Source organism: Polypterus senegalus, chromosome 15 (assembly GCF_016835505.1).
Source record: "Polypterus senegalus isolate Bchr_013 chromosome 15, ASM1683550v1, whole genome shotgun sequence".
NCBI lineage: Eukaryota > Metazoa > Chordata > Cladistia > Polypteriformes > Polypteridae > Polypterus > Polypterus senegalus.
Window position 1 is genome coordinate 92,566,154 of NC_053168.1, and position 24,778 is coordinate 92,590,931.

At 38.7% G+C, this 24,778-nt stretch overlaps 1 protein-coding gene across 3 annotated transcripts in view; it reads left to right on the forward strand.

Moving 5' to 3' along the window:
* The window catches only part of col14a1a (collagen, type XIV, alpha 1a), a 501,463-nt gene that overhangs the window by 413,408 nt on the left and 63,277 nt on the right, over nt 1–24,778 (forward strand). For all 3 annotated transcript variants that reach the window (XM_039736768.1, XM_039736767.1, XM_039736766.1), the window contains exons 36-37: nt 7,579–7,632; nt 16,723–16,776. In XM_039736768.1, coding sequence (XP_039592702.1) covers nt 7,579–7,632; nt 16,723–16,776 — 108 coding nt within the window. The remainder of the gene's footprint in view (nt 1–7,578; nt 7,633–16,722; nt 16,777–24,778) is intronic.

The following is a 24,778-nucleotide window of genomic DNA, read 5'->3' on the forward strand; positions in this document are numbered from 1 at the left end:
CCATAATGTGATCTTGCATGTTCTCTTTCCCTGCGTTAAACTAATGCTGGTTTTGAACTTTATATTACAAATTCTGTGAAAATATTGCAGTGCGATTATATACCTTTTTGCCATCTGGAATAACTGTAGCACAGATAGTTTTCAGATTAGCTTATATTTTTTATTACTTTTACTGAAAAAATGTGTGTGATTATAAGTGATATTTTTTCTGTGATTATTGTATAGTTATCTGGAGGAGAGAGAAACAGCAATTCACATTCTGTAGGAACCAGCAGTAACCTGTAAAACAGCGACTAGAGTTGATTTTCCAAAGTGAAAAGAATGTACAAATGCACTCAAGTTTTTACTGGTGTAGAGAGACAGCTATTCACACATCAGTACCAATCTTCAATAGTGTTTTTTGTGGTGGTAAATTTAAGCCTTTGTTTAAAAAAACTAAGAAAAATGTAATCACATTGTCTGAATAGGATTTTAGGGAATTGCTGCATTTGTATTTGCAGTTCAGTTATTTAGGAAATTCAAGTAAGGACAGGGGTGTGATGTGCACTCGGATGAAATCATTAAATATTTTAAAACCCAATGCCACGTCACATCAGCTGTGGTGCTTCTAGTGTTAAAAACAGGATTCTGATTAGGTTCCAATACTTTTTAACAGGAAGGATTTTATGTATGAACGCACAGTTGAATCATCAATATGATGAGTCAGCAGGGAATCATATTGGCTCTTTTCTTCACTGTATGCTCTATTGTGGTGCTGAGGTATCACCTGCTGCACTCGGGTCCCAATCCAAGTGGTTCATCGTGTGGTGGGGTGCCAATGCGCTATCAACGCATACTCCCAACCTGATCCACTCGAAGATGTGATGTCAGTTGGCACCTTACCCCCAGGCAATCTCAAGTACTTCTTTTTTCAGAGAGCAAGGTTTGTCATTCTGTTTTACTTAACTTTTAGTAACTTTTCTTTTCATGTCTTCTCTGTGCTCGGCATCACTTTCCTGCCCAACTCCTATACCCAGAAAAGGATAAAAACATGCCGCCAATTTAGCCAGAGCAGTCTAACCAGTGGAGACCGATGATAAGTGAGTGGCCATACAATGTCCATACAGTCCATTTTAGGCTGTATATTTTTTCATTAATTCAGTAATGCTATAATAACAACACATTTCTTTTGTCTTTCATTCCTAAATGGCTTCCTATTTTAATTTATTAAAACATTTAACATGCTTCAGGCCACATCAGCCATTGTAAAACTGGTTAACCTTATTTTTACCTTATTACTTTCTGAATTGTAATGCATTATTACTGCTACAGAATCCTATGAGTGTTCTTCTTGAAGCTGACCTGTACATGATCCCATTATAAAGTAACTGAGCGCCTTATTTAAAACAAACTTTACTTTGTAAAAAATGGGACCAGGAACACCTGTGAACTGTTCAGCACTCACCCTTTACATAGTAAAATTTTAAAAAAATAAAGCGTACCAGAACTTGTCCTAGAGGGTCCCCAGCCAGGGAAATTCTTTTAATTAATTTATTTATTTATTTTTACTTTTATTGAATGTATTTAAAGCATGTAACATTTCATACTATTAAGTCAAACTTAACAAGACTAAACCCCCATGAGAAAGAGAGAAAGGCCAACACCCAGAGTGAAATTTTTGAGAGTAGTATAGAGGCAAAGGAGTATTTCTCTCCAGTTGAAGTGCTTATCCTAAAATATTATTAATTAGATCCCATCAGGTTTTAGAAAAGTTTTTAAACAGATCCACCAAGAGAGAATTTGATTTTTTCCAATTTCAAATAGTATGTAACTTCAGTTACCCACTGACTTAACAAAGGTGGGTTAGGATACTTCCAGTTAAGCAAGGTAAGTCTAAGTACTAATAGTGAAGAAAAAGTAAATGACCATCTTTATGACATGTATAAGATGTGAAGCCTGAAGTCCAAATATCAAGTAAACACTTTCACAAAAAGTACAAGTATAAAAAAACAAGTGCACTTTTATTCAAAAATATAACCGATGAAAAAAGAAAGCAGGTTACGGTAAGCGGTTGATATGCCACTTTGTGTGGTGCAATGCTAAGAACTGCTGTCTCCCAATAAACAGCTTCTGGGTTCGATGCTGACAGCTTCTCAAGTTTACCGTTTTAAGTAGAAAGCTGCACTTATTGTTAATATTATACAATAAAAACATACATTTGATTTGTGTCTGTAACAGCTGCTGTAAATTTATAGTGCTTGTCAAAGTTAGCATTTTTTATTCAGTTTTATTCTGTCTTTCGCGTTCACGCTCGCCCCGATCAGACACTGCTGTTTTTTAAATAAAGACGCGCTATAACAGAGGTGAACTCAGATCAGAGAAAGAGAACAGAAGCCCTCCCCGCAAGAAACGTCCACTCACATATTAGAACAACACAGCTGCACCAGGCGTAAAGGTGAAAGATAGCACCGTTTGTATACAGGACAAAGTCTGGCGTCGTCCTGCCAATCACCTGTCCTTGAAAGAAACCACACGGCTTAAAGAGCTCACAAACGCTACACTGTCCAGATCTAAATACTAGTGTGGTGTATATGCCCCAAAAAAGTCTAACTGCATTCTCGTACCACTGCTCGTGTACTAAATTGTCAGCAGGTATTTTTCATGGCATTACACGTGTAATTTGAGAGCATGCCCTTGACAATCAAACAGAGGAAGATCTGCAGTATACTTGTGACTTTATGCTGTAGTAAGATAAGTAAATAAATCAAGATAAGTAACATTTGATTTGGCTTTTATATAAGTGACATATAAATGTATATATCTATACTAATAAAAGGCAAAGCCCTCACTGACTGACTCACTCATCACTAATTCTCCAACTTCCCGTGTAGGTAGAAGGCTGAAATTTGGCTGGCTCATTCCTTACAGGTTACTTACAAAAGTTAAGCAGGTTTCATTTCGAAATTCTACGCGTAACGGTCGTAGTTTAATCCTACTTATGTACATATATACGTCCATAGCCTGCAGCTCGGTTGCCGTGTGAGGCGGCGTTGCGTCCCCCACCACCACGCCTCCTACGTAGTTGGCTGCCTGCCTATATTGTGTCCCCCATCCCCATGCCTCCCACGTAATTGACTGCCTGCCCATATAAGGCCGTCCATCGCTCTGGTCTCTTCATTCCCTTCTTTGCTTCGCCACGGTATTCACGTCTCCTTGCTGATACCTGCAGCCTTTTTATTTAATCCATGGCTTCTCCGCGATTTTATTGTTCGTTTATTATGATGCGAAGTTATTGATGAAGCCAGTTGTATGCTTACAACGCTTGACAGATGCCGAATGTCACTTCAACACAAGTCCTGCAAATACTAACGTAATTGAAACAAACCATGAAACTCAATCCGATTATGACAGCAGCAATCCAAGCTGTGAGAAAACAGTAAAAAAAACAGGCGTGTCAGACGTCGTGGTACATTTTTTGATGCAGCTAGACGTAAACAACTTTGTGACGCTGCCTCCAAATACTCGCAGAAAAATCGACAAGTTAATAGACACGCTGTCGCTAAATACTCGCAGGCAAATCCACAAGTTCATAGAGACGCTGCAGCTAAGTACTCGCAGGCAGTTCCACAAGTTCATAGAGAAGCTGATGCTAAATATTCGCAGGCAAATCCACAAGTTCATAGAGACGCTGTCGCTAAATACCCGCAGGCAGTTCCACAAGTTCATAGACACGCTGCCGCTAAATATTTGCAGGCAAATCCACAAGTTAATACCGGGAATGCCTGTTAATCATCTTAGATTCACGAGTAGCAATTTGGGTAGTGAGATGTCTATCGAGGTGATCACCATCGATCAAAGAACTGTCACTTACCGAGTGGTTTTCATGCCCGGAGATGCCGCCTGCCTTTTACATTCTCTGTGTTATACAGTATATTGCACGGCCATATCAGGCTCAATCTTGATATCCGGAGGAACATTGCGTGTTATGTATTGAATGACTGAGACAGGTTCAAGGTGTGGACTGATGACGGTACAGGAGATAATTATACTACACAGGAGCACTATAAGAGTGAAATGCTTAAGCCCTTCACCTATGGTTCTGCATGTGAGTTGATGGCTGCCGCTGAATTGTTCGGTTGTCGCTTTCAAGTCTACCAAAATGGCCAAATATTTTACACCTTTGGAGAACCACCAATGGCTCTTAAACATCTTAGATTCACAGGTGACAATCTGAGTAGTGGACACTTTGATGTTTATGAATGTTTCAACTCTCAAAAGCTGGATGCGAAGTTATCGATGAAGTTGGTTGTATGCTTACAACGCTTGACAGATGCCGAATGTCACTTCAACACAAGTCCTGCAAATACTAACGTAATTGAAACAAACCATGAAACTCAATCCAATTATGACTGCAGCAATCCAAGCTGTGAGAAAACAGTAAAAAGGACATTGTGGTACATTTTCTGATTCAGCTAGACAGAAACAACTTCGTGATGCTGCCGCCAAATACTTGCAGAAAAATCGACAAGTTAATAGACACGCTGTCGCTAAATACTCGTAGGCAAATCCACAAGTTCATAGAGATGCTGTCGCTAAATACTCTCAGAAAAATCCACAAGTTAATAGATATGCTGTCGCTAAATACTCGCAGGCAATTCCACATCTTAATACCGGGAATGCCTGTTACACATCTTAAGATTCACATGTAGCGATTTGGGTAGTGAACACTTCGATGAATGAAACCTGTTATCTTTACAACAGTTAACAAACACGGAATGTAACTTGAACACAACACGTCGTCCAAATACGAACCTGATTGAAAGAAATAATGATAATCAAATCCTTGATGACAGCAACACCCATAACAGTGACAAAACAATTACATTGACAATCATGTTACGTTATTTTTAAAATTTTTCCTTTTCTTTTTGATAACTTATTTAATACACTACTTCTCTGCTGCAAAGCACGGGTATTTTGCTAGTTTTATATATTGCAGAAATGCTGTCTGAGTCCTCAAAACTGAGCAATATTTTTTCCAGCATATAGGAAGGTGCGAGATGAGGGAAATAGGGCAGGTTCTGTTTAACAAAGTTTTTAATTTGAAGATAGTGAAAGAAATGTGTTGCTGGAAAGTTAAATTTGCAATATAATTGTTCATAGGATGCAAAAATGTTGTCTATATAAAGATCTCTAAGACATTTAATCCCAAATGTTTTCCAGATATTAAAAACTGCATATGTTTTCAAGGGTTGAAAAGGGTGGTTCTCATGCAGAGGTGCTACTGATAAGATTCCCTATCTTAAAATGCTTCCTACATTGGTTCCATATTGTGAGTGAGTGAAGCACAACTGGGTAGTTAGTATGTTGGCAATAACTTGCATTTATTGGGGCACAAAGCAGGGAATATAAAGAAGTACTGCATGATTTTATTTCTATTGCTGACCAAGCCTGTGTATGTTCATTTGTGTCCAGGTTTTTATAGTTTGTATGTTTGCTGCCCAGTAATAAAACTGAAAGTTAGGTAGAGCCATGCCACCTACTGCCTTAGGACTTTGTAGGGTCGCTCTTTGGGTACGTGGATGTTTTGAGTTCCAAATAAATGAGGTTATGGTTGAATCTAATTGCTTAAAATGATTCATTAATGTCTATTAGAATGTTTTGAAATAAAAAGAGAAGGTTAGGAAGGATATTCATCTTAACAATGTTAATGCTTCCAGCTAGAGTGAGATGAAGGGTTGACCACCTATGCAAGTCTTGCTTAATTTTATCCATACAGACAGCAAAATTTTGTTGATAAAGAGCTTTATGTTTACTTGTGATATTTACTTCTAGGTATTTAAACTGATCTGCAATGATAAAAGGGAAGGTATCCAATCTGATATTGTATGCTGGAGAATTCACTGGGAAGAGTACACTTTTATTCAAATTAATTCTGAGACCAGAGATCTTTTGAAATTCTGTAAGTGCTGTTAAGACTGCAGGCACAGTATTTTGTGGGTCTGATATATCCAGTACCATATCATCTGCATATAGAGAAATTTTCTGTTCAAGTCCTTCTCCGATAGTCCCCTTTATCTAATAAGTATTTCAACAGTGAACTGCCAGTAGTTCAATTGCGATTGCAAGTAGCAGTGGTGACAAGGGGCATCCTTGTCTGGTACCACATTCTAGTTTAAAGTAGTCTGAACAAATGTTGTTAATACAAACTGACGCTTCTGGATTGGTATATAGTTTGATCCATGCACAAATGTTCGTGCCAAACCCATATTTCTCTGATGTAGTGAAAAGGTAGTTCCATTCAATCATGTTAAATGCTTTTTCTCCATCCAATGATAATAATATCTCTGGGGTGTTTGACTTTGTTGGTGAATATATTATATTGAACAGGATGAAGATTGGAAGCTAAGTGTCGGCCTTTAATAAATCCAGTTTACTCTTGTAATATTACTGAAGGCAACACTTTCTCCATCCTTCTAGCTAGGACTTTGGGGAGTATCTTAACATCATTATTCAGAAGTGAAATTGGTCTGTATGATGCACATTGTAATAAGTCCTTATTTTGTTTAGGAAAGACAGTGATTAATGCTTGGCGTTAAGCTTGAGGTAGAATTTGATTGTCTCTAGCTTCTGTAAATGTTGCTAATAAAAGGGGAGGTAGCTGAGTGGAGAATTTCTTATAAAATTCGACAGGATAGCCATCAGGGCCTGCTGCTTTCCTGCTTTGAAGTGACTTTATAGCATCTTGTAATTCTGTTACTAAAAGTGTCTGTTTGTGGTATCTGTAATGTATCTAGAAATGCATTAGATTGTGTGTTGTCTTCTTTAAACTCAGTAGAATATAAGGATTGAGAATCTGTTCTGGGTCTGAATTTGGTAACCTGGGTGCCGAGGGACTAAAATTTTGCTTATTAGACCCCAATCTTACTGTTAGCCATTCACCCTGTGGCTGAATTGGTTCTGCTGATTTTGGCTGCACACTGACTACAGTGGGACTTGGAGGAACTGAATCCAAATCAGAAGTAGCCGAATTATCTAAACAAACCGAGTCAATCCAGTTTTAGGTTTGCCTTATTGCTATCAGGTTCCTAACGCAATCCTCCAATTCATGTATTTTCCTGACCAACTCGTAATTAACTAAACACTTTTGGCAGGTGAAGCTGTCTACATTGTTGGCCCGAAAACCTGAACTATACGTGCTGCAGTATACACAACATATAAATGTGCCCTTAACGGCAGAAAACAGATGGAACTTGCGTTTCATCTTCTCTGTTTCTGTAGTAACTTCATATCAAATCTGGGATTTAAAATAGAGAGAGGTATCTGCTTTGAAAAGAAAGTGATTACTACAAGATGAAGTATATCTAGTTCCAAAGCCTTCTTCATTTCATTTAAGGTTATTGGGTCTTCCAAGAGTCTTCATTAGAGCCTTAACCCTGATAATGAAAGTATTGGCAAAGAAAAATAATAACTTTCAGAATCTTAATATCAATAATTTACTTGCCTTGTTGTCTAATTCATCTTTTGATATTGGGCTTCATTTTAATTTAATGTGTAACCTGGATTGTTGTAATATATGCATATTTCTATAATTTACAGGGTTCCCCAGGTGACAAAGGTGACAAAGGTGACCCTGGTGCTCCTGGTTTGCAGGTAATAAAGTTTCCAATAAATACAAAAATATTCTTTAGTGCAGTGGTTCCCAAACTTGATCCTGTGGACCCACTGTGGCTGCAGGTTTTTGTTCCAACCAACTTCCATTTTTCATTGGACTCTTAGCCTAATTAAGTGAATCATTATTTTCCAGTTTATGTGTTGTGGAGTCAAAGTAGAAATTACAAAAAATATGTTTGGTAGATTTTTATTAAAATGTAATAAGTAGTTATATGGGGATTATGTAGCTTTTTTTAAGTCGTTAACAATATTTTCAACCTAATTTAAATTCTGCTTTTTCCAGTGTTCTGGTTATATAATTGATTATTTACTAATTAGTGAGTCTGACACTGAAGTCATTACAGCTTTACATCATCCTGGGTGTCTGCTATGCTGGTTGTTAATTGTCAGTATTAGTGTTAAATGAAGGGAGAATGCAGAATAAGAGAACAGTAAAGAAGACCAACTAATTAAATGAGATCAGTTGTTATCGATTATTATCACCAATTGTGAATCTGATTAAAACAAAAACCTGCAGCCACAGTGGGTCCCCAGGACCAAGTTTCAGAACCACTGCTTTAGTGTAATTTGACAATATATAAATTTTGTTTTTATACACATATGATGTAGTTATGAATGTCCCTAATTGCTGATTATCAGTTCCATTTTGGAATGTGATTCTGAAACACCAGTGGAAGTGAGGCTCTGGACAGGAAGGGGATCTTTAGCAACTGGCCTGGACAATGAGTGCCACATATCGGCACTTTACATTATTATGCTGTGTTTAAAGGGAAGTAAAGATTGTCTGAATAATCTTTTGTGTGTCTGTTGTAAATGGGTACTGAAGATGAAAGATATTCACGGTAATATAGCTTTAGCACTGAGGTCTGAGACTGCTTTCTTCAGTGTTGGGAACCTATAGTACAATTATTTACAGCGCAGTATTTATTCTACTTAAGAAATTTAAAAGGTCTGTGTTATATCATTCTATTATCACTAAGAAATCTTTGTCAATGTAAAGACAGACAGATAGAAAGTACTTTATCACAAGCTCAAGACATATTATAGAAAATATCCTCCCTTCTCAAACACACAAAATAATAACAAAATGGAAAGAAAAAATATTTTTGACTTTACTAATGATGAGAAAACAATCACAGTGAGGCATTAGAAAGGATTATTCTCATGGTGTGAATGAGTCCCAGTAGCATTTCTTCACACATATACGCTGAATAATTTGTTTCCTAAAAGTACAGTAATTTGTCACTAAACATAAGAGTCTGCTCTGCCCTTTCTTATGTAGTTCCTATCTAGTTCCTCTGTATTGCTGGACAAATCCAGCGTGTCATTGGTGTGGAACATTAAGTATCTCTAGCGTATAAAACCTCCACATCCACTCCCTGAATTGAAAGACAAAGCTGGGAAATCCAGCCCATCTTTGAATTATTGTGCAAAGCGCAGGATAGAGAGTATTCTTTGTGTATAGAGCATGTTAGAGCAATAGTGGCAGCATACAAAATAAAATTGGAAGAAGAGTTACCCAGATCAATATCATGAAATACTGCAAGACACACATTTTGGAAGGAAAAATCTTTCCAGAAATGAAACCCAACATAGGATTCAAGGAATTGTTCTTTCTAAATCTCTTACATGTGATTAAAGGAGAGGATCATGTTGTATATAGATTTAGAGTGCATACACCTAACTGACATAAGGAATCTAGCTTAACAAACATGGGTGAGAAAGTTGTTTAATAAAAAAGCATGGGAAAAAATACTAAGCAAAGAAGTCCTTGTGTCTCGATGAAAGTTGAAAGAGAGTGATAAATCACCAAGCTCTCGAGACATGTTCCTAGAAACTGACAAAGTTAAGTTAATCCACTCATCTATTATGGCTTGAAGCACAACAACGAAACATCAGCATCTAAGGGTGTGAGGGCTGTTGAATTAGATGTCGCAATGTGCTGGGTCCCTGCAGACGCTCATGCTTGTCCTAAGCTGTTATTTATACATCCTAGCCACTCCCCAAGTATATTAATGCTGGGCATCAAGGTGATCACAATGACAAGAAACTAAAGAGACAAAGCACAGGAAGTGAAGCCTTGTAAGCAGCTTAAGAAACGAGCCCCTGACAGTGGTGTCATTTCCATGAAGAAAATAATTCTGTAATGGCATATATTTAAAAGTTAATTTCCAACACATGCTCTTGCAGACGGCACTGCTACACAAGTGGTGTACTGTTTATACTTGCATGCGTACTTTACATAATCTGGAAGATTCCACCAGGTGGCAGTGTGAGATATCATCATGGTGAGAAAGCAACATTTGGCTTTGCTTTGTTGTGAATTGCCTGAAACATCCATTAAATTCCCAGGACACCATGCCCCAATGTCTCTGGAAAAGATGGTTTAATGATTACAACCATCAATCCAGGGACACATCCATTCCTGCAAGCATTGGGCATGAAACAATCTCTGGATGGGGCATCAGCTCATCGCAAGGTGAATACAAACGCACACATACCCTGGTGTATTTTAAAATCACCAGATCCCCAAACCTGCATGTCCTTGGAATGAAACTGAAGCACACTGTGGAAACACAACAGGAAAACATGCAAACTCTAGGCAGGGAACACCAAGAACATGACTACCTTTGAGGCAATAGTGCTACCACTCCCACCTCCATGCCGCCTGACATGTGTAATTATTAACAGTGTTATTTAAATGAACTTAACAATTTATCTGTAAAGTGAAACATACATGCTTTAACATATTTCATCATGAAAGTGATATCAAGTATAAATCTAAGGATTTTAAATGTGCAGAGAGCTGGAATATCATAAATTTAAAGTGTTTTGTGTGACAGTCACTGCCTGCTGATGCGCTGAGTTGCAAGAAGCATGTAGTGATTAACAAATGGGATGGTTTTTAAGATGATGTTTATGACATTCTACTTTAATGACAAAATAAACTACGAGATTAAAGTCGAAATTTCCAGTTTAATCATGTAATAGACCTTTTTTCTTCACTGTGTCCCTAATTTTTTTTTTCTCTGTGGCTCAAATACATTCTGACGCTGTTGCGAAGGTGCAAAAAATAGATAAAGAAATGCACCACAAATACATTTGTATGTCAGCATTTAAGTTTGATAATTTGCTTCATTACATCAAACAATTCAAAAAGCATCGAAGCAAGCACAATGATCCTGTAGGATCTCCAAAGGGGCTTGCTGTCATCAGTGATGAATCTTTCTGCAGGAAAGCAATCTCTTTATGGTAACTTGTAATTTCACCTATGGACAGAGTGCCCACCTGCCCAAAGGACACAGATGGAGTCATAAGAGCAATGTTAGTAAACACAGATGTGTGCAGGTAGAGCCTTCCTGTGACAGTAAGAAACAAACTAAAGGCTATATGGTACTTTAGAATGTGTACTATATAAAATATAGTATCAAATGAAGATATAACTGAGAAACTGCTTACTAAACAGTTACTACTACTTCACTAGCTACTCAACTCATCACAAATGGCTATGTTAACACATGACAGACAAAACTGGACTAATGTAATTTTGTTGCCAGACAGTTCTGTTCTGATCTGATCCAAATTCAATAAGAAGCCCTGGTGCACACTGAGGACTCAGCAGTACACCATGAAGTACTGAATGATTTCAGAGCTCTTAGACCTTCCTTGAGTAACATTAGATGAGGCAGGAAACACTGAAGGTTCAAACACCCTGAGTTAACCATCAGTTGAAGAACATTACAGGTAAACCTCCTGATTGCAAAGTTCTGGTAAACGGGTAATAGGGAAGACAAGCTGAATGCTTGGATCTTCTCTAGTGTCACCTTATGGATAACAGTTAGGGACAACAGGTCTCTACGAATCCATTCTAACATGAAGCTATTTGTTGTCACACTAACCAACGCAGTTAGTCATGAATATCAGACATCAGTGAAGTGACTGATTTCAGAAACAGAAGCACCAAATGTTATGTAATAGTTATAGAATTGCATGAAACCAGCAATGCACAATAATTGGTTGAACAATGTCATGTATGATTGCAAGTTGCTGGATCCATGTTAAACAATGCAAAGCACTGTGATATGGTGGCTTTAAAAGAAAATCATTTGCATTTAATGGTCATGGCATAACAGATGTACAATAATAAACACAAATGGTACAATGCCTAATGACAATTTTGTTTTGAAGCATGACATGTCACAACAGATATCAACTTCCAAACAGGTAGGATATTAAAGACAAAGTCGGCATTGCCCATTCTGCTAGACTTTAGTGGCACACCAGGCCAGTTAGTCAGCAGATTTAGCAGTCATCCAGCTGCGCCTTCCCCTACTTGCATTCCAAAGTACGGGGCTAAACTTTTCCTACCAGGACCAGCCTGTACTTTATCTGATAATCTAATAAAGGTCGAAATCAGAATTCCACTGACATCTTTGCAGAGTTCTCCTTGGTAAGACTTCTTGAGCAAGAAAGTGTGAAATGGACTCAAGCCAGAGCAAAGATCTGTAAATCAATGAATGACAACTCTTATGGACAGGAAAATTCGCCTATGAGGAGACTTTAATCAGATGAAGTTGCACTGAGGCAGTGATACGTGAAGAAGAATTTCAGCTCCCAGCAGACCCTGCTGTGGGACCGGATTGAATGTCTAAGGACAGCGCAGGGGCTGCTCGGGACAAGATTGGCCAGTGGGAGCTTTGCCCGCAATACTGTCATCTGTGGATTATCATCTTTATCCTGGATCATCACACTTGTATGGATTTATGGACCATCTTGTGCCTGCCTGTCGTGTGAATACTGAGTCAGATTGAGCATTGTGCTTAATCGGAGGGTGTGCTTCATTTTTTCTTCTTCATTTCACATCATCTGTTACAATTGTCTTAGGACTGTGTTAAGAACGTCATTGTTAGTGTTTATTATTAGGTGCTTATTATGCTTGTTTTTTTGGCTGTATCAAGTTAATTTGGGGTTCACAGATTAGTTGCCGGGGAGGAATTGTGGTTTTGTTTATTATTTAGTTACATTTTAACCTATATTTTTGTATGATATATTCAATTTTGATTATTGGTTAAACCTTTTGCTTCCTTGTCTCTTTTTCTGAGAGTGGCAAGTCAGGACAGGACTGGGTGCATTCCTGGAGTCCCAACTGAAAAAATAAATAAATCATCGTCCTTGCAGTGGAGTGAATCTTAGCAGCCCTGCTTCAATACATTCCCTTAAACTCCCTGCACCATACTGAAGATTTGTGAGGGACACTTTCTGGCTCTCCCAAGTGGTTCTTTCAAGGCAACTGTGAGGAAACTCTCAGGCAGTGCAGGATTTACGTATAAGCGACACAAGCTATAGCTTAGGGCCCCCGCCTTCTTGGGGGCCCCCAAAACAAATTGTCCGAGTGAGCAATTGTCATATATACTTATAAAGGGCCCCATGTCTCAAATGGCTTAGGGCCTTATCAAGTCTAAATCCGGCACTGTGCATAGGGTCAGTTTTGAACCACTCTACAAAAATGTCTGAAAATCTCTGAATCAGCCTCTCTTCCTGCAACCAAAAAAATAATGAGCCGTTGTCTGTTTGAGTAGCTGAAAACTGAGATCCAGTCTGCCAAGACAAGCATTGAGCCCAGTCTAAAAAGGCCTGAGAAACAGGCATTACTTCAAGAAGGAAACTTCAGCATCTTGTGTCAAAAGGAGTAGATTTCCCATTGAAGTTTCAGATGACACAGCAAAGGGCTTAAATAAAAGAAGCATTGCACACCAGAAATAAAAAAATCACACAGCAAAGAGAAAGCGTGCACTCCCATGGAAAGAGAGCCCTCCATTTCAACCTAGAGCAACAACTCCACAAAACATCGGACATGACCTTTAAAGACTTGGTATAAACACATGGAATAAATAGCCAGGTAGTGTAGTAGGGAGTGGGAATTTTTCTGTGTTCAAAACTAAACTCAGTACCACTTTGGAAGAGTTAGGTGAACAAGATTGGCAAGTTCTGCTTGGCTGAATAGCCTCTTCTCTTTAAAACTGTTCCAATGATTTACTTTTTGTGTGTGCATGTTTAATATGCAGGTATACTATACAGTTGTCAGTATAAGCCACTGTTGAGTAGAGTTCTGGCCTGAGGACAAAAATTACATATGACCTTAGTGGTGTGAGTGCTAATCATTCTGTAGTGAGATTAGAGGAAACATCTGTGTTTGATGACTGAGATCTTTATTAATGCAGCATGTGTTTATATTTAATTATTATTATTAATTTAGCAGATGCCTTCATACAAGCTAACTTACAAACCAAGTTATAATACATTCTAAAATTATTAGAAGGTGCAAGCAACAAAAACAACTGAGAACAACATCAAAAACAGAGAGCAAGAAGGTATCCTGCTACTATTATATAAATATACCAGCAATTAGGCTAAGACAGTACAAGTGTAGCTATCCTATAGAAGAGAAACTAAGAATTTCCAAAATATTTAAAAATGGTGTGTTTTCACAAGATGGTGAAATATGATTAAATTGGGCGCAGTTCAAATAGCCAAAGAGAGATCATTTTCACAGATTTGTAGTAACCTTTCTGCCTTGGCATGTCTGGCAAGAGGAGGAACAGTTAACAAACAGACAGAGGCAGAATTGATACTTGTTGAAGGGATATATGTAGAGATTAAAGAATGGAGACTGGGAGAATCACCCATTCAGAGAACCATAGGTCAAGATAAGAGTTTTGAACTGGAACCTTGCAGCAACAGGAAGCCAGTGAAGAGAACAAATCAGAAGAGCAGTAAGAATGAAACAAGGAACTGACAAAATCAGCAGCTGTATTCTGTTGGAGCTGGAGAAGTCAATAATCAGTTGAAAGAAGCCCCATTAGGGGAGACTTGCATTTTTCAAGCCTGTAAAGAAGCAGTACCTGAACAAAGAGTTGCGAAAGGTTCAAATCCTCTGAATATCTTAATGAAAGAAACAACATGTTTGATCCAATGAAAAAGCATATTTGACTAATAAAAGTGAGTAGTCCAGAATCTAACCAAGATTCCTGACTTTGACTGAAGGTGAAAGGGTGATATATTCAAGCCCTGTGCTTTGACGCCAAATTCCTAATACAAGAAATTGTAGAAGATGAAATAAAGAACAAAAAAAAAAGCTGAAACCTGTGGGTTGTAAAAGAGGAAAATCTGTGTATTATTAGCTTAGAGATGGTAGGAGAAGCCATGGGAAGAAATAACATTGCCTAAAGAGCAAATGTAGAGAGAAAAGAGAAGTTGACCTAACATTGATCGTTGAGGATCGTTGAGTGGAAAGTTTCTGTGGTTGAAGAGTTGGGGTGGTGAAGTTTTTGGCTATTAATAATTTGCCCTTCTGTGGCCCCTTTAAGAGCTCTGAGTCTGCAGGATCTAAGAGAATGAGAATGTGCTTGCAGGACATTTCCTGAAACTGTTTAAATGCACATTAGTGGATGACAAGCTTAGAGAAGTAGTAAAGTGTATACCGCAGAATGCAAAACATATACAGATATATCATAATCTGCAAAATCAGACTGAACTGAAACTAAGGTGAGTCTTGTGTTGCATGAACGTAAAAACAAATATGCAAATTTGGACACTCTATTTAAAGAGTGATGGAACTTGTGACGGGTGCAGTATAGAAAATCTGTCAATAATGATTTTTTTTTTTTTTTTGATCAGTTCTCGAGGGGCACTTGATTAGTTTGCTGAACGTGAATCAGTTGGATACTGAATAACATCATAACACAGATGCTAAATAATTTCTCTAATGGTACATAGTACTGACAAGATAGTCAGTCGTTGCTATGATGGTGTTTTGGTGATGAGTGGAATAATAGGTGGAGTGCAGGTATTGCTTCAGAAAAAGATTGATAGATTTGTTCCACAGATACACTGCTACTGTCATCAGCTACATCTTATAATAGTACATGAAATGCAGACAGAGCCATGTGCCAGAACGTTTTGTGTTATGCTCACTTTACTCTTTTTATCACATTGTATACAACTTAAATGCACACATTGAAAAAATTCCTGGAAAAACAATGGACCAGTAACTATGCATGTAACAAAGCGGTTGTTTGAAAATTAAAATGCTAGCTTGAGTCGTCTCTCTGAAATTTAATTAAATAGTGAAGTAGGAATGGATGTACAGAGGCATTAGCACGTTTCTTTGATATATGAGTATTCATTGTCAGAGTTCTTGTTGCATTGAAACCTGCTTATTCTGCTCTGCAGTCTCACTGAACAGACTTTTGCAAAATCAGGGAAGTCTTCAGTTTGTCTTTGCAAGCATTGAAAGATGTGAGAATATAATTCAGGTAACCAATTTGAAAAATTAGAAACCTCATATGCAACAAAGAGACAGAGAACAATGAGCATGCAGCTCAAAACTATGTTGTTTTTTATATTGTTGGGCAAACTGAGGCTGATTCCTCCAAAACACCCACTTAATCTCGCAGAAGAACACTGTTAAACATTTTTGGACACAGCCATTGCTGTACTTGGAAACAGGATTTCAAACCAAAATTTTGCCCTGATGGAAGGAGTAATTTGTCTTCAGCCTCAGTCTAACCTGCTCTGACAGCATGAAAAATTAAATTCTTGTGGCAAAACCCATGCTACTCAAGGAATTCAGAAATGGACCTGTCTGCTGTGTGAAAACGTGTCAGATGCTACAAAGGAAGCATTTCCAGTATTGCATATGCTTAATACAACTGCTCTGATCATTGATATATCCTCAGTATTTTGTGAGAGTTTATTTTCAAAACTGGCCCATGTTCTAACATTAATCTGCTGCACTATGTTTCATAAGAGAAAAGCAAATTTTGTTACTCGCTGATCATTCTTGGTAAAGTGCTTGCTCTCCTTTCTGAGAAAAGGCTAATCTGATTGGATAGAATGCAGCATTCTGTCATACTCATTTGCAATTTATTCAGTGTAATGAAGTTCTTAATATACTGTATGCTATATTTTAAAATACAGTTACATATAAAAACTGCTTTTTTAAGGTACTATTTTGATTTTCAAACTGTTGTTTACTTTTCTGTTAAATTATTTTTCACTACATCTTAGGGTGTTCCTGGACAATCTGGATCCCCAGGACGTGATGGTACACAAGGACAAAGGGTAAGAAAATACACAGTTCATTAAAAGTTCCTTCCTTAATGTGCATTTCAAAAAGTATTTATTAACCTGAAAAACAAATATAGTAAATTATATAATAATAATATATTATAAACTATAATATATACAATGTCCAAAACAGTAAAAAAGTTAATTTTAGTATTTTTCGACTCAAAGTCATTTCTTCTCAATAGTGGTATATACAATATTAATTATATATATATTTTTTTCTAATACATCTTTTTAATCTAAAAAAATCCTCTTCTGTTCCATCCATCAATTCATCTTGCGCTTATCCGGGGTCGGGTCACGGGGGCAGCAGCTTAAGCAGAGAGGCCCTGACTTCCCTCTCCCCGGCCACTTCTTCCAGCTCTTCCGGGAGAATCCCAAGGCGTTCCCAGGCCAGTCGGGAGACATAGTCCCTCCAGCGTGTCCTGGGTCTTCCCCGGGGCCTCCTCCCGGTTGGACGTGCCAGGAACACCTCACCAGGGAGGCGTCCAGAAGGCATCCTGATCAGATGAGAGAGCCACCTCATCTAACTCCTCTCGATGCGGAGGAGTAGCGGCTCTACTCTGTGCCCCTCCCGGATGACTGAGCTTTTCACCCAATCTTTAAGGGAAAGCCCAGATACCCTGCGAAGGAAACTCATTTCAGCTGCTTGTATTTGCGATCTCGCTCTTTCGGTCACTACCCATAGCTCATGACCATAGGTGAGGGTAGGAACATAGATCGACTGGTAAATTGAGAGCTTTGCCTTACGGCTCAGCTCTTTTTTCACCACGACAGACCGATGCAGAGCCCGCATCACTGCAGATGCCGCACCGATCCGCCTATCGATTTCACGGTCCATTCTTCCCTCACTCATGAACAAGACCCCGAGATACTTAAACTCTTCCACTTGGGGCAGGATCTCTCCCCCAACCCTGAGAGGGCACTCCATCCTTTTCCGGCTGAGGACCATGGTCTCGGATTTGGAGGTGCTGATTCTCATCCCAGCCGCTTCACACTCAGCTGCAAACCGTTCCAGAGAGAGCTGAAGATCACGGCCTGATGAAGCAAACAGGACAACATCATCTGCAAAAAGCAGTGACCCAATCCTCCCAATCTTCTAGAGTACAGTTGGTACTCTATTTCAATCACAAAACTTTTGCATTGACTGTGTGATTGTGGATATCTAAAGATTGCTGCAGGATTCTGCATTATACAAGATTGTATCAGCAGTGATGTTCAGTAATGTTATAAAGATTGTTAAAAATCATTTAAAGTTGAAAACTTTTAAAATTTCTCACAACTATTTCACCATGTCTTGGGGTTAAGTGAATATTATCCTACAAGAAACAGCAAGTTTTTTGTCCTTAGTTATTTTCTTTCTACCATATCCTGAGCAACAGCATCTCGACATGTGCTATTAAATTCAAAGACTGGTTTTTGGTTCTTCAGTCTGTTTCAGTGTGGTTAGCTCTATCACATAATGTTTCTCTTTCATTTTCTCAGTATATATTTACTGTGTGTACACACGCCATGCCACAGAATTGTACATAATGCTGCGCATTGATTGGTGTTAGTAACAACTTGTAGGGGGCCTTGGTTCTTTCAAAAATATGAGTCTGTAATAAATAATGCCACATGTATATAGTACAAAGAATCTCTTACTTGTGTGCCTTGACCAACATACATTAATAATAATAATAATATTTTATTTATATAGCGCCTTTGCCATGCTCAAGGCACTTTACAGAGTTTAAGAAAGAACAGCAGGGTATACAGTATATAGCATTGTACTAAACCTAACAGACAACATAATTGATGGTCTAGCACACACACACAGGTTACATGAGCTTCTTGACATAGAGGTAAACTGAAAGAAAGGTAATAAAGTCAGGTAGAGCTAAAAGCCTTCCTGAACAGATGAGTTTTGAGTTGTTTTTTAAAAGAATTCATGGAGTCAGCTGATCTAATTAATTTCAGTAGGTCATTCCAGAGTCTGGGCGCTATACAGCTGAAGGTCCTGTCACCCATGGAGTGTAGATTAGTGTGGGGCACAACAAGAATTAGAGGACCTTAGTGGGCAGACAGGCACATACTGATGGAGAAGGTCATTGATGTAGCTTGTTGCAAGGTCGTTTAAGGCTTTGTAGGTTATTAGTAGAATTTTAGATTTGATTCTGTAAGACACGGGGAGCAGGATTATTGTTATGTACTCGCTGCTGCTGGTCCGTGTAATGACTCTTGCAGCCGAGTTTTGAATAAGCTGGATCTGTGATATAAGATTAGAAGGGACACCTGCCAGTTGGGAATTACAATAATCGATGCAGGTTGTGATAAAAGCATGGAAAAGTTTCTCAGAGCTAGAAAAGGAGAGGAAGGAGTGAACATGTGGTATGTTACAGGGGTGAAAGTAAGAATGTCTCTTAATGTGATTTATATGGGCGGAATAAGAAAAGGGAGGAATCAAAAATGACACCAATATTCTTTGCAGTAGAGGCAGGTCTGATGAGATCACTGCCAAGATTGACTGGGACAGAACTCATTTTATTAAGATGCACTTTAGTCCCAATTTGCAGGAGTTCAGTTTTGTTTCAATTTAATTTTAAAGAGTTCTGCTCCATCCAGGTTTTAATTCTGCTGAGGCAAGTTGTGAGCTGAGAAAGCTCTGAAGAAGTTCCGTTTTTAACATTGAGATAGAGTTGAGTATCGTCTGCATAAAGATGATAACCCAGTCCATAGCTACGAATAATATGGCCAAGGGGAAGCATGTAAATACAGAAAAGCAGAGAACCGAGGACAGAGCTCTGATTAACTCTTTGTATGACTGGTGCTGTGCTGGATGTGCTGTTGCCAAGACTAACAAACTCTTGCCTATCAGTCAGATAGGACTTGAACAACTGGAGGGCAGTGCCAGAGATACCCAGCATGTTCTCCATTCTGGACAGTAGAATGTAATGTCTGACAGTGTCAAATGCTGCACTGAGGTCTAACAGAATTAATATGCTGGTTTGTCCAGAGTCTACTGCCATAAGCAATTCATTGGTTACCCGTAGCAGAGCAGTTTCACAGCTGTACTGTACTTTGAAACCAGACTGAAAGGGTTCCATCAAATTATTAGAAGTTAAGTAATTGGTGAGTTGGGAAGTTACAACAGGCTCAAGAACTTATGACAGAAAAGGTAAGTGGGAAGTAGGCCAAAAATTGTTAAGATTGTCAGCATCAAGACCAGACTTTTTTAACACTGGGTTTACAGAAGTGATTTTAAAAGTGAGCGGCACAAAGCCAGTGTCAAGGGATGAGTTTATTATTGTTGTTATAGTCGGGATTATGGCATGAAGGTAGGATTTAAGTAGTATGGTGGGGATGGGGTCCAGTACAAAAGTAGTCGGCCTCATCTTACAAAGCAGGTCATTAAAATAAAGCAGATGTGACTGGTGAGAACTTAGAGAAGGAGTTGGGTGGAGTGGGAAAACAGGGAGAGATATAAGCAGATGATGTATTGTGACAGATTAAGGGTATGCTCGCACCCTTGCACCCTCAGACACCAGGTAAAAGTCCAAAAGATGAATATTTATTATAACAATAAGTGCACAAAACACCCTCCACTCCCAAATACTCAATAAACCAAATAACCAAATCCTCCAATCTCCCAGACGCTTAGCCACCCTGCCTCCCAACTCAGCTCCTCTGTCTGGGATCTCCCAGAGTCCTTTATACTCCTTGACCCAGAAGTGTTTGTCCCTCAGTCCATGTGACTTTCTATCACTTCCGGGTCAGGTAAAAACTTCTCTTTTTCTTCAACCCAGAAGCACGTCATTTCTTCTGTCCATGTGAGTGGGACGTACTTCCGGAGTGTAGGGAAAATAGTCCCTGGGCCTCACTGCAGCGACTCCTGGCGGTCCATGGTATCCAGCAGGGTTGTGCATTTAAAGACCACTGTCCATAATTCCCTGCTGGCATTTGGGGCACCTCTACGCTGCAAGGAGGGCTCCTTCTGGCGGCCTGGAGGTATTGGCCGGGGTACATGGCCGGCCATATCTTACAGTATTTATGTTAGTTGAATTATTTAGATCTTTATTTTGTTACAAAAAAAGTGGAGGAATTTTTCACAGACTTCAGTAGAAGAGGTAGTTGGGCCAGATGCAGTTTGGAGTAGTTTATTAACTACAGAGAACAAAATCCTTGGGTTATCATGGCCATTTACTATTATTCTGCCATAATGGGTGTTCTTGGCAGCAATTAGGGCTTCCCTGTAAGCTCTTTAGTGTTCAGAGAAAGCCTGGATGTGCACGGTGAGGCCAGTCTTACGTGACATTCTCTCAAGGTGTCGGCCACCTGCTTTCATAGATTGCAATTCTGAATTATACCAAGGAGCTGAACGCTTAAAGGAAACCTTATGTTTTAAAGGAGCTGTTTTATCTAATGCTGAATGAAGGGCTGAGTTATAGTGGTCAACAAGACTATCTAGTGTTGATGGAATAGGTGAAGACAGTAAATGATCAGAAATGGATCCAGAAAGGACAGAGGGACAGATATTTTTAAGGTTTCTGTAAGAAATTTGTCATTTACAGGTAAGAGGAGGGAGAGGTAATGAGACAGTAAAAAGTACTGCTTTATGGTCAGAGAGTCCCAAATCAGTGCTGTAAATGTTGGCAACAGATAATCCAGATGTATGCAAAAGCACACATTATATCAATTCTGTTCCTTCTATTTCTCCTCCACTCCTCCTTGCCAAGCTTAGTCTCCTTCCTCACAACTCTGGCTCCCTGAGAACTGTCTGCAGGCTCCTTTTATATTTTACCCAAAAGTGGTCCAGTTGCTTGATGACCTACTTCCAGTCACATTTCGAGGTGTGGTGAAATAACTGCCCATATGGGCTCTGAAGCAGCTGCAGCAACCCCTGGTGGTGTCCCCGGATCCCAACAGGCTGTATACAACTCCATCTCCCAGTGGTAGTCCGAGGCACCCATGGGGGCTGCCATCTAGCTTCCTGGGGGAGGTAATGTTCTGTCCATGCTTGCTCCCTCAGTCTTCTTAGCAAAGAGGCATCCTGCAGTATATGACTATATATATATATATATATATATATATATATATATATATATATATATATATATACAGTGGTGTGAAAACTGTTTGCCCCTTCCTGATTTCTTATTCTTTTGCATGTTTGTCACACAAAATGTTTCTGATCATCAAACACATTTAACCATTAGTCAAATATAACACAAGTAAACACAAAATGCAGTTTTTAAATGATGGTTTTATTATTTAGGAGAGAAAAAATCCAAACCTGCATGGCCCTGTGTGAAAAAGTAATTGCCCCTTGTTAAAAATAACCTAACTGTGGTGTATCACACCTGAGTTCAATTTCCGTAGCCACCCCAGGCCTGATTACTGCCACACCTGTTTCAATCAAGAAATCACTTAAATAGGAGCTGCCTGACACAGAGAAGTAGACCAAAAGCACCTCAAAAGCTAGACATCATGCCAAGATCCAAAGAAATTCAGGAACAAATGAGAACAGAAGTAATTGAGATCTATCAGTCTGGTAAAGGTTATAAAGCCATTTCTAAAGCTTTGGGACTCCAGCGAACCACAGTGAGAGCCATTATCCACAAATGGCAAAAACATGGAACAGTGGTGAACCTTCCCAGGAGTGGCCGGCCGACCAAAATTACCCCAAGAGCGCGAGACAACTCATCCGAGAGGTCACAAAGACCCCAGGACAACGTCTAAAGAACTGCAGGCCTCACTTGCCTCAATTAAGGTCAGTGTTCACGACTCCACCATAAGAAAGAGACTGGGCAAAACGGCCTGCATGGCAGATTTCCAAGACGCAAACCACTGTTAAGCAAAAGAACATTAGGGCTCGTCTCAATTTTGCTAAGAAACATCTCAATGATTGCCAAGACTTTTGGGAAAATACCTTGTGGACTGATGAGACAAAAGTTGAACTTTTGGAAGGCAAATGTCCCGTTACATCTGGCGTAAAAGGAACACAGCATTTCAGAAAAAGAACATCATACCAACAGTAAAATATGGTGGTGGTAGTGTGATGGTCTGGGGTTGTTTTGCTGCTTCAGGACCTGGAAGGCTTGCTGTGATAGATGGAACCCTGAATTCTACTGTCTACCAAAAAATCCTGAAGGAGAATGTCCGGCCATCTGTTCGTCAACTCAAGCTGAAGCGATCTTGGGTGCTGCAACAGGACAATGACCCAAAACACACCAGCAAATCCACCTCTGAATGGCTGAAGAAAAACAAAATGAAGACTTTGGAGTGGCCTAGTCAAAGTCCTGACCTGAATCCAATTGAGATGCTATGGCATGACCTTAAAAAGGCGGTTCATGCTAGAAAACCCTCAAATAAAGCTGAATAACAACAATTCTGCAAAGATGAGTGGGCAAAATTCCTCCAGAGCGCTGTAAAAGACTCATTGCAAGTTATCGCAAACGCTTGATTGCAGTTATTGCTGCTAAGGGTGGCCCAACCAGTTATTAGCTTCAGGGGGCAATTACTTTTTCACACAGGGCCATGTAGGTTTGGATTTTTTTCTCCCTAAATAATAAAAACCATCATTTAAAAAGTGCACTTTGTGTTTACTTGTGTTATATTTGACTAATGGTTAAATGTGTTTGATGATCAGAAACATTTTGTGTGACAAACATGCAAAAGAATAAGAAATCAGGAAGGGGGCAAATAGTTTTTCACACCACTGTAAGTATTATATGTAATTGAGAAACATTTTAAAAACTGAAAAAGGTTAAAATTCTTTTAAAGTGTTTTACATGTACCTTTTTCTGATGAATATGAATGCTTCCACGCCAGATTTCCTTCAAATCTAGGAAGCTTTCGAGACTACTAAGATCACAAAATTGAGCTGATAAATATGCAGCATGTCTCTGCCACCTAGGAACAAAATCAAAAATAAATTGTTTTACAAAGTATGCTTCAGTTCACACTAGGGAGTATATTAGCTTTTTCGCAAAACAACACTATCTAGTGACATTTTACAGCATATGAATTTTGAAAAATTCACATTCTCATGGTAGTTTTCAGTTGAATTGTAAAGTTTTGGATGTCATGCAAAGAACTTTTTTTATTTTAATTTAAACTATTAAGCCCTAATTTTAAACATAATAAAGATTGTGAGTGACATGGTTAATGCTGCTACCTCATGGGTCACGGCCCCTGGGCTCAAAACCTGCACCAAATTCTTCTCAGTGTGATGTTTGAAAGTTCTTCCCGTATCTTCATGAATTATTTTCCTTCATATCCAAAGGTGTGCAGGTTAAGTTTATTAGAGGCTCTAAACTAGTCGTGTGACAGTGAAAGTGTCTTGTCATGGACTGGCAACCTTTTTAAGGCTGCTTTCTGCCTTGGGTCATTGTGAACCAATGTATGATCACGTCACCCCATAAAAGATAAATTCAAACAAATTAGTAGAAATACAAACAACTGTTTTTCTCACAAATTTAGAGACACTGATTTGAAATTCAGATTAGATCGGTATAGATTAGTTTGGATTATGACAGACAGATAGGTCAGACAGAACTTTATTTGATGCCCATTAGATATATATATATATATATATATATATATATATATATATATATATATATATATATATATATATATATATACATACACAAACACATATGTCTGAACAGAGATAAGACTGACTAATAAGGTGTAAAATTAAAAAGAAAAAAAAAATACTTCTGACTTGACAATTACAGCCACAGTAAGGCATTATATAGGCGTACTACCGTTGGTATAAACGAGGCCCAGTAGCGTTTCTTGACATAATACTGCTGAATAATTTGTTGGATGAAATTATCCAGTATTAGTGTCTCAGAGAGAGGATGTGCAGCATTGTTCATAATGGCACTACCTCCAGGGGGTCCAGGGTTAGGTTATTATAGTTTTGCTTTTTTTAATATTAGTTTTTATTTCTATATTTTTCCTGACCTTACTTGGAAATTCACTTTAGTTTTAGTTTTTCTTCATTGAA